Source organism: Chrysemys picta, chromosome 2 (assembly GCF_011386835.1).
Source record: "Chrysemys picta bellii isolate R12L10 chromosome 2, ASM1138683v2, whole genome shotgun sequence".
Lineage (NCBI taxonomy): Eukaryota > Metazoa > Chordata > Testudines > Emydidae > Chrysemys > Chrysemys picta.
The window spans coordinates 137,014,383-137,026,914 of NC_088792.1; the positions used below are offsets into that span (position 1 = coordinate 137,014,383).

The following is a 12,532-nucleotide window of genomic DNA, read 5'->3' on the forward strand; positions in this document are numbered from 1 at the left end:
AGTGGCCACATATTGGTGCCCTCCACGCCGGAGGCCCTGCAGGCGGCTCAAGATGTAATGTCTCTCCCAGTACCGGCTGCATCGACCCCAGTGGCTCCCCGGTCCAGAGGCAAGCTGGCGCTCGGACTGCCACAGTCGCCACCCGGGCGGTACCGCTCACGGTCAAGGGAAGGTTCTCGATGCCGTTCTCTGCAAGTGACCGCCCCACTCACAGCCCGCACCGGTCCCCATTGACCCCCACCAGATTGGCTGGGTGCCAAGCAGAAGAGAATCCAGGCACCGCTTTGCATCGAGGGAGTGCAGGCCTGGAGATCAGAGCGTGCCACGCTTGGTCTGGGATAGACAGCACCAGAGGTCGCCAACTCCAAGAAGCCACCATAGCCCCTCACGATACCAATGTCGATGCCACTCACGCTCTCCATCCCGGTCGAGGTCCCCAGCATGGCACCGCTCCCGCAGCCCCAAGCGTATATCGCTGGCAACCGGCCATCGCGGATCCACCCGACTGAGCCATTCGCAGAGCAGCTGTTACAGACAGTACTCCCGCTCCTCTACACTGAACTCAAGGTCTTGAGCCTGGCACCATTCACGAAGCCGTTACTTGTCTCCATCCTGGGATAGCGGCTGTTCGTATGCTACCCTGGCCTCCCCTCGGAGCCGACAGTCGGTGGACCGGGCATGTCTGGCGGGGCAGCCCGCTCTGACGATGCCACAGCAAGTGCAGTGGCACCAGGCTCCCTGGACAGCACCCGGGTACCAATGGATCCCATGGGCGCTGATGCAGCCCGTGGTGGTGGCTCGCTCAGTGGCCGGGGCCTCAGAAAGACCATTGGCCTCCCTCTCTCAGCCCTCCAGGAAGGGGTCAGTGGAGCGCTCTTCCCCAGCCCCGCGCTCAGAAGGGGACCAAGCGCTGGGTTCTGCGGCACCGATGGGGATGCAGAGCACCGCGCCCCCATCCTCACCCTCCCCTGATAAGGCAATCACAGCGCCTCCTCCTCCTGTTCCCCAGGAAGACACAAAAGCCCACCAAGAGGTCTTGAAAAGGGTGGCTTTGAGCCTCACTCTACAGGCTGAAGAGGTGGAGGAGCCTTTGGACTACCTCTTTGATGTCCTCTCGGACACAGCGCCAGCCAGGGTGACCCTCCCTCTCCACGAAGGGGTGATGAAGATCTCCAATGCCCTGTGGCAGACCCCGTCTTCCCTGCCCCCCATATCTAAGAGGGCAGAGCGGAAGTATTTCGTGCCCACCAAGGAGCACAGATATCTATATATCCACCCTGCCCCCAACTCCCTAGTGGTTGAGGCGGTCAACCACAAGGAGCATCAGGGCCAACTCGCTCCCACCCCTAAGAATAAGGACTCAAGGAGACTAGACTTGTTTGGTAGAAAGCTTTATTCTTCCTTGAGCTTCCAACTGAGGGTGGCAAACCACCAAACCCTGCTGGGCAGATACGACTTTAACATTTATGGGGCTTAATGCCAAAGTTCATGGACTCCCTCCGGGAGCATGATAGGAAGGAGTATAAGGCCCTGGTGGAGGAGGGCACAGCTGCCGCCAGAGCAGCCCTTCAGGCAGGCTTGGGCAGTGTCCATGAGGAGGGTGTTGTGGCTCCTCTTCTCCAGGTTGTCCAGCGAGGCACAGAGCTCCCGCAGGAACTCCCCTTCGATGACAAGGCCCTGTTCGCTGGGCAAACAGACTTGAAATTACACGTTCTCAAGGACTCTCGCACAACCTTAAAGACTCTTGGTCTCTATGTCCCGGCCCCAGCCAGGACCAAGTTCAAGCTCAGGAGGCACCCAACCAGGCCACCCACTCCAGATATGACCCTCCTTATAAAAAATCTTGGGACTATAAGAAACTCCCACAGTGGCAGTCTCGGCCTGCGCCCCAGCCTGGCCCCTCTCAGGCCAAGCAGGCGGGTAAGCGCCATTTTTGATGGGACGCCCGGCAATGACTTACCAGTCTGCACCAGGGATCCACCCAACCTACCATTCTCCAACCGTCTATGTTCTTTTCTCCCGGATTGGTCGCGACTGACCTCGGACCGTTGGGTCCTCAACACCATTTCCCGGGGCTATACCCTCCAGTTACTCTCTACCCCACCTACCCATCCTCCCTTCCTGTCCCTCTTCAGGGACCCCTCTCAGGAGTCCCTACTCGAGCAGGAGGTGAGGCGGCTCCTTCACCTAGGAGCGGTGGAGGTATTGCCTGCAGAGTTCAGATACAAAGGGTACTACTCCCGCTATTTCCTTATCCCGAAGGCCAAAGGGGGCCTCAGGCCCATCCTGGACCTGCGAGGCCTAAACCAGTACATGGTAAAACTCAAGTTCTGCATGGGCTCCCTGGCCTACATCATTCCCTCCCTGGAGACTGGAACGCCGCCCTCAATCTCCAAGATCCGTACTTCCACGTTCACATATTCGGGGGCCACAGGCGTTTCCTCCGCTTCACGGTAGGATAGGAACACTATCAGTTCACCATCCTCCCATTTGGCCTCTCGACGGCACCCAGAGTCTTCACAAAGTGTATGTCTGTGGTGGCGGCCTACCTCAGGCGTCGGGGTGGGGGTGAGGTGCAGATCTTCCCCTATCTCGATGACTGGCTGGTCAAAGGTGGCTCCAGATCACAGGTACAGGAACACACATCACTCCTCCTGTCCACATGTACCACGCTGGGGCTGCTGGTAAACAACACCAGATCCATGTTGGTACTGATACAACATATAGAGTTCATTGGCGTGATTCTCGACGTGACATCGGCCAGAGCTTCCCTCCTGCCAGACAGGTTCGAAACCTTGAGGGAGCTCATCCAGGTGATCATGAGGTTTCCCGTGATAATTGCCAGGGCGTGCCTCCAACTCCTGGGTCACATGACAGCGTGCGCATACATAGCCAACACAAGTCGTGACCAGACAGAACTGCCGGTGCCCTTGGTTCTGCTCCAGGATGGGCCTGGGCAAGGGTGTGATTTCGGCAGGGCTGTACTCTATCCCGAGAGTCTGTGAACTCCTACCCACCTCCAACAGATATAGCTTGGAATCACCTATTGTGGAATGCACATGAGTAATCACTCAAAGAAGAAAAGACAATTACTTTTTCCATAACTGGTGTTCTTCGAGATGTGTTGCTCATGTCCATTCCACATCCCGCCTTCCTTCCCCAATGTCGGAGTTATCTGGCAAGAAGGAACTGAGGGTGGTGGGAGCGCGCGGCTGCCCTTATACCACACCATAGTGGTGCCACTCCAGGGGTTGTGGGGGGTGCTCCCCCCTACGGGTACTGCTAGGGGAAAAACTTCCGGCACCAGTGCACGTGGCGAGCACGCACACCTATTGTGGAATGGACATGAGCAACACATCTCAAAGAACACCAGTTACGGAAAAGGTAAAAATTTCAAATGGCAGTGCAGACCCCTTTGGAAATCTTAGACAGAGTCCGCGGATCACAGATTAAAAACCACTGGCATAATAGGTTTAGTTGCCTTTGGTGTATGTGATGTGGCATGCATCTCGTGCTTTTATCTTTTTTGGTTAGCTGAAAGATCAAGAAACGGTGTGAGTGAAAGTAAGCTCCAGAAATGAGAAGTGTAGTTAGCAGTTGAGTTCACTTCGAAGGTTGCTGTGTTCATGTGTAGCGCTCCCGATCATGCTGTAGTACTAAGAACATGGACTCAATCAGATTGTTTAAAGACTGTTGGTTGTATTATGGAAACTATTTGACTTGTGAACTCACATATTCACTTACATTAGATGGTTTTCATCAAATAACACTTCTTTTAAAGGTCCTCCACACCCCAAATAGTTTTGCGCACACCTATGTATGAATGTCTGTAATGAGTTTTACTTACTGATAGTGTCTTACCATATGTACATCTGGGAATGACACAATGTGGTTTTTCAATTCCTAGTACATGAACAACGTGGATTCATGGTGTAAGGCCTGTGGTGAGGTAGAACTTCCTTCTGAACTACAAGATTTAGAAGATGCCATTCATCATCATCAAGGAATATATGAGCATATCAGTCTGGCTTACTCAGAGGTAGGCAGTTTATTTATTCCATTAGGCTACTGACTTATTTACAGTATGTTTAAATAAAATTATGGTTACATCACCAACTGACAAAAGCCAGAAAACTATCTGCTAGGTTTGGCACTATGCCTTGAAGTATTACACAGAAGGGCAGAGTGTTAGTCTTAACTTTGAATTCTGGCTTTTGCTGGTCTATTTTTCAAACTCCGACTTGGTTTCTGGCTTTTGCTCTTGTGGGAAGAACTTTAAACTGTCTAACTGGGATACCATAATGCTTTCCCTGCAGGCTGCCTGGCAATTTATAAAGTGGTGGATTTTTTCCATTGTGTATTACTTAATGCCATTAAAAGATGTTCAGATGTATTATGATACTGTCATTAAAATATGTTTTTAAGTGCACAGCAAATGTGAAATTCCTTTGGAAAAGCACTGAATTAGGAGTCAGCACTTAAATAAGTGTTTTTAAAACTTTCTATTTATTGCAAAAAGATAAAGTGGATTGGAGTAAGGATTGCATTATTCGTTTGGCAAATTAAAATCAGATACCTTTTTCTGCCAGCAGTAAAAAAGGATCTAAAACTAGCCAGTGTATACACACATTCAGGATTTATAATATTTTAACATGTTCAACATCACTGTTAGTTTTCAAAAAGTCATAAAATCCTGGCTTTCAGATTTACAACCACAAGGTTGCACTTCTAAGCTAGAGAATGTATTTACAGCTGAGTTACCAACTCTAGGAAACAATTTATTTTGAAAAATGCTGACAGAACACCAATACAGCACAAAAAAATAACATCCATCATGAAGTGTTTCTGGTGTGCTTTAAATATTTCAGGGTGCCAAAGGGGCAGGAACTCAAATGGGATTTGGCTTCCCTTTATAACTAAAATGTCCTGTATTAACCATTTTTCTGTTCAGTCTTTCTCACTCCATCTCCTTTAGTGTCAATGTGTATTATGTGCTTCTGGAGAACTTTTTTGAAGGAGCTTGGGTGAGGTGTTACAAAAGTGAATGAATTGAGGGTACTGATGATAAAAGGAATTTTTAAAAAATACTACTTTCAAGAACAAAAATTCTCATTTAGTGTAGAACTCAAACGCTACAAAACTCTGCCTAATGCTGGTAATGGTTTAGTTTTACTGTCTGGATGAAATGCAGAAATTAAGCAACATAAGATGAAAAGTAATTACAAGTTAATTATGTGATATTAATGATTGTCTCATTTTAAATGTGGGACCAAGATACTTTTATTTATATCCGATACTTCCCTTTGGACTTGGCTGAATTGAACGGGGTTCACAAGTTCTCTTTCTTTGTGTAAAACATACCTTGATTTCCCTGTTTTGTGCTGAAAGACTCCTTGGAGGAAAGGAGAATGGTTGAGATTGTTACTTACGACAAACCTGAGCATTTGATGGAAGTTTTAGTGTGTTTAAGACTTAGTTTCTTTAGTTTTTAACACCTGGCCTCCCAAGAAAAGAAACTTCCTTTGAAATTTTTAAAAACCCCATTCCTTCAAGCTCTTTCAGTCATCCAGTGGATCCTCGTTTTAAAAAGAAAAAAAAAGGAAAAGAAAAAGAGTGAAACGCTAGACTCAGTATTCCTGCTAACTCAAATGAAAGCACTTTATGGTGGAGGATAGGGCAACAGGGCGAATTGTGAAATGATATTCATACATGTAAAGAGCAATAAAGTCTTGAAGGAAAACAAAATTAGTTTTTCTTCTTGAGTTAATTATGAAACATTGCAGTAAATGAAACTTCACTTGAACATCTTATTCCTTGCTAACCAAAGCAGTGGCAAAATTGAATAGTCTGTCATTTTAGTCTTTTGGTGCTATAGTACCTGATGGTGATGAGTAGGAAAAATGAATTAGACTATATATTCTTTGTAGGCAAGACTTTACTCAGGCAGAATATGTGGAATTTTTGCCTGAGACCGGAATTTGAAATCCTATGTTTGCAACTTGAGTACAGCTAGGTACCTTTACAGAATCCCTTGAAATAAATGAGGCGAGACTTCATCACAACAGCAATTCCCGCCTCAATGTGATGAAGAACTGACAGTACCTGGAATGCAGAACCAATACCTGGATGCAGAATGTTCACACATGATCAATGTGGCGATGCCATGGTACCATCAAGAGCTTGTTACTCAACAGAAAGAGTTCAGCTTTACCCTCCTTTAACACAGATGCCAATCCAGTAGTTGTTAATGGGTGATGTATGTGTATGTGAGAGCCTTGAGTTTTAGGTTATGTCTACACTGCACTTTTGTTGGTAAAACTTTTGTCGGTCGGGGTGTGAAAAATACCACACCCATGACCGACCAAAATTTTACCGATGAAAGCGCCTGTGTGGACAGTACTTTGTTGGTGGGAGATGCTTTCCCGCCGACAAAGCTACCGCCCCTGATTGGAGGTGGTTTTATTGTAAAGAGCAGCTACACTGCGTACCTTTCAGTGGCACTGCTGTAGCGACACAACCGTGCCACTGTGAGGTGCGTAGTGTAGACACAGCCTTAGTGTACTAAATGATAATCTGTTAATTTACCTTTTAAAAAAACAATAAAATAACTGGATTATAGCATATACTTCAGTCACTTTAGGATGAATGAATTATGGGAAGAGGGGGAAATATCATATTAATTCCAGCATTTGTGATTGACCATTTTTTTAAGTATTACACTTATAATGTGTTGACAAATAGATGTACATTTCCCCTACTTTGTAACCAACTTCAAAACTAAACTTCCTTCTAAGCCTTGATTGTACTTTGCAAATTTGAGATACAAATTACAGTATCTGTTAGTAGGAAGAATCCCACAGTATCTAATGAACATAAACTCAGATATTGGCAATACGTTTGGATCATTGTATGCCCAATCACTGAAATGTAGCTATTGCTAAAACTAGAATCTTATAAAATTAACGTGGCATGCATACAATGGATTAAAAACTGGCTAACTGATGGTCTCAACATGTGATTGTATCAATGACCTGGAAGGAAACAGTCATCACTGATCAATTTTGCAGTTGATGTACAAATTGAGGGAGGTGTAAATAATGAAGAGGCCAGACCACTGATTCAGAATGATTGTAAACTGGGATCAAGCAAACAGTATACATTTTAATATGGCTAAATATAAATGTACATATCTAGGAACAAAGAATGTAGGCCAGTGGTGGGCAAACTACGGCTCACGGGCCACATCTGGCCCGTGGGACTGTCCTGCCCGGCCTTTGAGTTCCCGGCCGGGGAGGCTAGCCCCTGGACCCCCCCTGCTGTTCTCCCTCCCCTGCAGCCTCAGCTCGCCATGCTGCACCAGCGCTCTGGCATGCTGCTCCTACCGGGCAGCGTGGTGGGCTGCGAGCTCCTGCTGTTCTGAGCAGCATGGTAAGGGGGTGGGGAGTGTTGGATGGGGCAGAGGTTTGGGGTTGGGGTGGTCAGGGGATGGGGAACAGGGGGGTTGGATAGGCGTGGGAGTCTTGGGGGGCCTGTCGGGGGCAGGGGTGTGGATAGGGGTCGGGGCACTCAGGGGACAGGGAGCGGGTTGGATAGGGGGTGGGGTCCCGGGGGGGTAGTTAGGGGTGGGGGATCCTGGGAGGGGATGATCAGGGGACAAGGAGCAGGGGGGGTTGGATGGGTTGGGAGTTTTGAGGGGGGCAGGAAGTGGGAAGGGGCAGATAGGGGCCGGGAGCCAGGCTGTTTGGGGAGGCACAGCCTTCCCTACCCGGCCCTCCATACAGTTTCGTTACCCTGATGTGGCCCTTGGGCCAAAAAGTTTGCCCACCCCGATGTAGGCCATACTTACAGGATGGGAAACTCTTTCCTGGGAAGCAGTGGGGGATTGTAGTGGATAATCAGCTGAACGTGAGCTCCTGGTGTGATCTTGTTGCCAAAAGAGCTAATGCGATCCTGGGATGCATAAATGGGAATCTTGAGTAGAAGCAAGAAGTTATTTTACCGCTGTAATTGGCGGTGGTGTGACCACTGCTGTGTCCAGTTCTGGTGCCCGCAATTCAAGAAGGATGTTGATAAATTTCCAAGGGTATGTCTACACTACGAGAGTAGTTCGATTTTACTTAAAGCGAATTTGTGGAACCGATATTACAAAGTCGAACATGTATATCCACACTAAGGACAGTAATTCTACTTTGTGAGTCCATACTAACGGGGCAAGCATTGACATTGGAAGCGGTGCACTGTGGGTAGCTATCCCACAGTTCCCGCAGTCCCCGCTGCCCATTGGAATTCTGGGTCGAGCCCCCAATGCCTGCTGGGGCAAAAAATGTGTCGAGGGTGGTTTTGGGTAACTGTCGTCATTCAACCCTCACTCCCGCCCTCCCTCCGTGAAAGCGCTGGCGGGCAATCAGTTCGCGCACTTTTCTGGTGATTGACAGCACGGACACCACAGCACTGCGAGCATGGAGCCCGCTGCGATCATCGCTGCAGTTATGGCCGTTGTCAACACCTCGCGCCTTATCATCCACCTTTTTCAGAGGCAGATGCTGAGAAATCGGGCGAGGAGGCTACGGCAGCGCGGTGAGGACATTAAGTCTGAGAGGGGCACAGACCTCTCGCAAAGCCCGGGACCCCGCACCGTGGACATCATGGTGACAATGGGTCATGTTGGTGCGGTGGAACGGCGATTCTGGGCCCAGAAAACAAGCACGGACTGGTGGGACCGCATAGTGCTGCAGGTCTGGGATGAATCACAGTGGCTGCGAAACTTTCGGATGCGTAAGGGAACTTTCCTGGAACTTTGTGAGTTGCTGTCCCCTGCCCTGAAGTGCAAGGACACCTGGATGCAAGCAGCCCTGACTGTCCAGAAGCGAGTGGCCATAGCCCTCTGGAAGCTTGCAACGCCAGACAGCTACTGGTCAGTCGCGAATCAGTTTGGAGTGGGCAAATCTACCATGTGGCTTGCTGTGATGCAAGTAGCCAACGCAATCGTTGAGCTACTGTTCTCAAAGGTAGTGACCCTGGGAAACGTGCAGGTGATCATAAATGGCTTCGCCGCGATGGGATTCCCAAACTGCGGTGGGGCTATAGATGGAACTCACATCCCTATCCTGGGACCGGACCACCAGGCCAGCCAGTACATTAACCAAAAGGGCTTGGTGCTGCAAGCACTGGTGGACCATAGGGGACGTTTTTACCAACATCAACGTCGGATGGCCGGGCAAGATTCATGACGCTCGCGTTTTCAGGAACTCTGGTCTGTTTAGACGGCTGCAGGAAGGTATTTACTTCCTGGACCACAAAATAACTGTTGGGGATGTGGAGATGCCTATAGTCATCCTCGGGGACCCAGCCTACCCGCTAATGTCCTGGCTCATGAAGCTCTATACAGGCGCCCTGGACAGTGAAAAAGAACTCTTTAACTACCGGCTGAGCAAGTGCAGAATGGTGGTGGAGTGTGCTTTTGGACGTCTGAAGGGGAGATGGAGAAGCTTACTGACTTGCTCTGATCTCAGTGAAACCAATATCCCCATTGTTATTGCAGCTTGCTGTGTGCTCCACAATCTCTGTGAGACCAAGGGGGAGACGTTTATGGCGGGGTGGGAGGTTGAGGCAAATTGCCTGGCTGCTGATTATGCCCAACCAGACACCTGGGCGATTAGAAGAACCCAGCGGGACGTGCTGTGCATCCGGGAAGCTTTGAAAGCTAGGTTCCAGAGTGACCAGGGTAACCTGTGACTATTACGTTTTTTTAAACAGAAGCTGAACCTGCCCCCGTTTCTTTACCCAGTTAATGTTGACTATCCTCTCCAGTTACCAACCCCCTTCCCCCCCTTTCCAACACACCTTTAAAAATAAAATAAATAAAACTTTGTTCATTAACACCGTTTTCCTTATTAAGGATTTTGCAGTAAAGGGTTGAAACTTGGACGCAGACTGTGGTGGGGAGCGGGTGTAGTGATGGAAAGGACGCTTCTAAACTCGAGGAATGACAGGCGCCTGCTCCTAGAGCGGTCCGCAGTGGTGGACTGGTTGTTTCATCGGAGCCTGCCACCCCTCCTTTTCGGGACTCTGTGTATGGGGGCTATGTGACTTTGTGGCGGGGGAGGGCGGTTACAGATCCTCTGCTGCGTGGCTCTGTCATCCAGGCTAAGGACCGTTGCCTAAGATCTGTAACCGCCCTCCCCCCCCCCCCCCAAACTCACATAGCCCCCCCCCCCCCCAACATGAAAACCACCTCCCAGACTGACCAGGGTGCCTAGTGACTGCAATGTGTGTGTGGCCTTCTGCTGAACCTGCCCCCGTGTCTGTACCCTGGTAAAGGTGACTGTCCTCTCCAATTACCAACCCCCTTCCCCCCTTCAAACACATTGTCCTCTAAAAGAACATGACGGAAACAGTAATTAACAGAAACGTATTTTTTATTAGGAACTACACAGTTAGGGGATGAAACTGGGACTGGGGCTTGGGTGAGGTGCATTTGGAGGGAAGGAAAGGACGTATCAAATCTTTGGGAATGAGAGCCTTCTGTTACTTGAGCAATCTGCAGGGGTGGAGTGACTGTTTTCACGGCCCTGCCGCCCCTCCTTCTTGGGACTTTGGGTGAGGTGGGGATGGGACTTTGTGGCGGGGGAGGGCGGTTAGCGATAGAATGCAGTGGGGCTCTGTCCTCCTGCCTCCGGTCCTGCAGAACATCTACAAGGCGCCGGAGCGTGTCCGTTTGCTCCCTCATTAGTCCAAGCAGCATTTGAGTCGCCTGCTGGTCTTCCTGCCGCCACCTGTCCTCCCCTCCACTGGGTCTGCTGTGCCGCCTCGGCTCGGGAACAGACCATAAGTTCTGAGAACAGCTCGTCCCGTGTCCTTTTCTTTCGCCGCCTGATCTGCGCCAGCCTCTGGGAGGGGGATGCCAGGGTAGCTCGGGAGATACTCGCAGCTGTGGGATGGGAAAAAGGGAATGAATTCCTCAAAAAGATACATTTTTGCAAACAATGAATATAGTCTTTCTCTGTGAACAAGACCATGCACAGTACCTATCACATGTGCACTCAGTACAAGGTCGAATTTTCTGTCTTCACATTGAGTGCCTGGGGTCTTGCTGTACAGATCACACAAGCGGGGCCAGACAACGGAATTCTGCTAGCAGGCAGCCATGGTAAGCCATAGACTTTTGGCTGCTTAAAGCTTAATTTACAGCAGTGCCCTACTTTCACGTTCCAATCAATGCTCCTAGCGTTGGCCAGTTCCTGCTGCCGGCGATCCGGCCAGCATGAACTCTGCCCCTGTCCCACCCCCGTCGTGGCTGTCCCCGGGAAAGATCCCTGCATGCTGCCAGCGATCCGGCTGGCATGAACTCTGCCCCTGTCCCACCCCCGTCGTGGCTGTCCCTGGGAAAGATCCCTGCACGCTGCCGGCGAACCGCTCAGCATGAATGGTTCGCCTCCCCGCCCCCACTGCGTGGCTGTAAACTGCCGGTTACAGTTATTTAAAGAACAGGCCATCAGTCCCCATACTAAAATTCCCCTACTTCAAAGCAGGTCACCATGAGTGATATCACTCTGGTGAGGATTACAGAGACAGAGAAAGACCACATGCTGCGTGAATGCCAGCAAACACCAGGGCCGTATGCCGCCATGCTTTGCCAGGCAATGATACTGGAGTACCTGCTGCTAGCCTGGCACGGAAAAGTTTTCTACCGTGGAGGAGGCAATAAGGCCGCTCTCCCCAGGAACCTGATGCAAAAGCTTTCACATTACCTCCAGGAGAGCTTCGTGGAGATGTCCCAGCAGGATTTCTACTCTATCCCCAGACATGTTAACAGACTTTTCCAGTAGCTGCACTGGCAAGGACTAAAAAGTTAAGTGCCTAGGGCAAACTAATCATTAAAAACCCATTGCTAACATATCATGCCTATTCTATTCAAAATAAATATTTAAAACACTTACCTACTGATCCTTCCTCTGCTTCATGGTCCGGGTTACCGCCTTGGGAGGGTTGGTAGGGGATCTCCGTGAGGGTGATGAAGAGATCCTGGCTGTCGGGGAAATCAGCGTTGAAAGCGCTGTCAACTGCCTCGTCCTCCTCATCTCCTTCCTCATCTTCCCAATCCGCGAACAGCTCCAAGGAAGCGGCCGTCGACAATACCCCATCGTCAGAGTCCACCGACAGTGGTGGGGTAGTGGTGGCGGCCGCACCTAGAATGGAATGCAGTGCCTCGTAGAAACGGCATGTCTGGGGCTGGGATCCGGAGCGTCCGTTTGACTCTTTGGTCTTCTGATACGCTTGTCTCAGCTCCTTGATTTTCACGCGGCACTGCGTTGCATCCCGGCTGTATCCTCTCTCCGTCATGGCTTTTGAGATCTTCTCGTAGATCTTCGCATTCCGTCTTTTCGATCGCAGCTCGGAAAGCACGGACTCATCGCCCCACACAGTGATGAGATCCAAGACTTCCCGATCAGTCCATGCTGGGGCCGTCTTTCTATTCTGCGATTGCATGGTCACTTGTGCTGGAGCTCTGCATCGTTGCCTGAGCTCGCCA

The 12,532-nt window shown here is 49.9% G+C and overlaps 1 protein-coding gene across 1 annotated transcript in view; it reads left to right on the forward strand.

Annotated features, from left to right (window-relative positions):
• Positions 1 to 12,532, forward strand: part of TRIO (trio Rho guanine nucleotide exchange factor) — a 431,915-nt gene that overhangs the window by 174,827 nt on the left and 244,556 nt on the right. Inside the window, 1 exon segment of the mRNA XM_008164380.4 lies at positions 3,908 to 4,039. Coding sequence (XP_008162602.2) covers positions 3,908 to 4,039 — 132 coding nt within the window.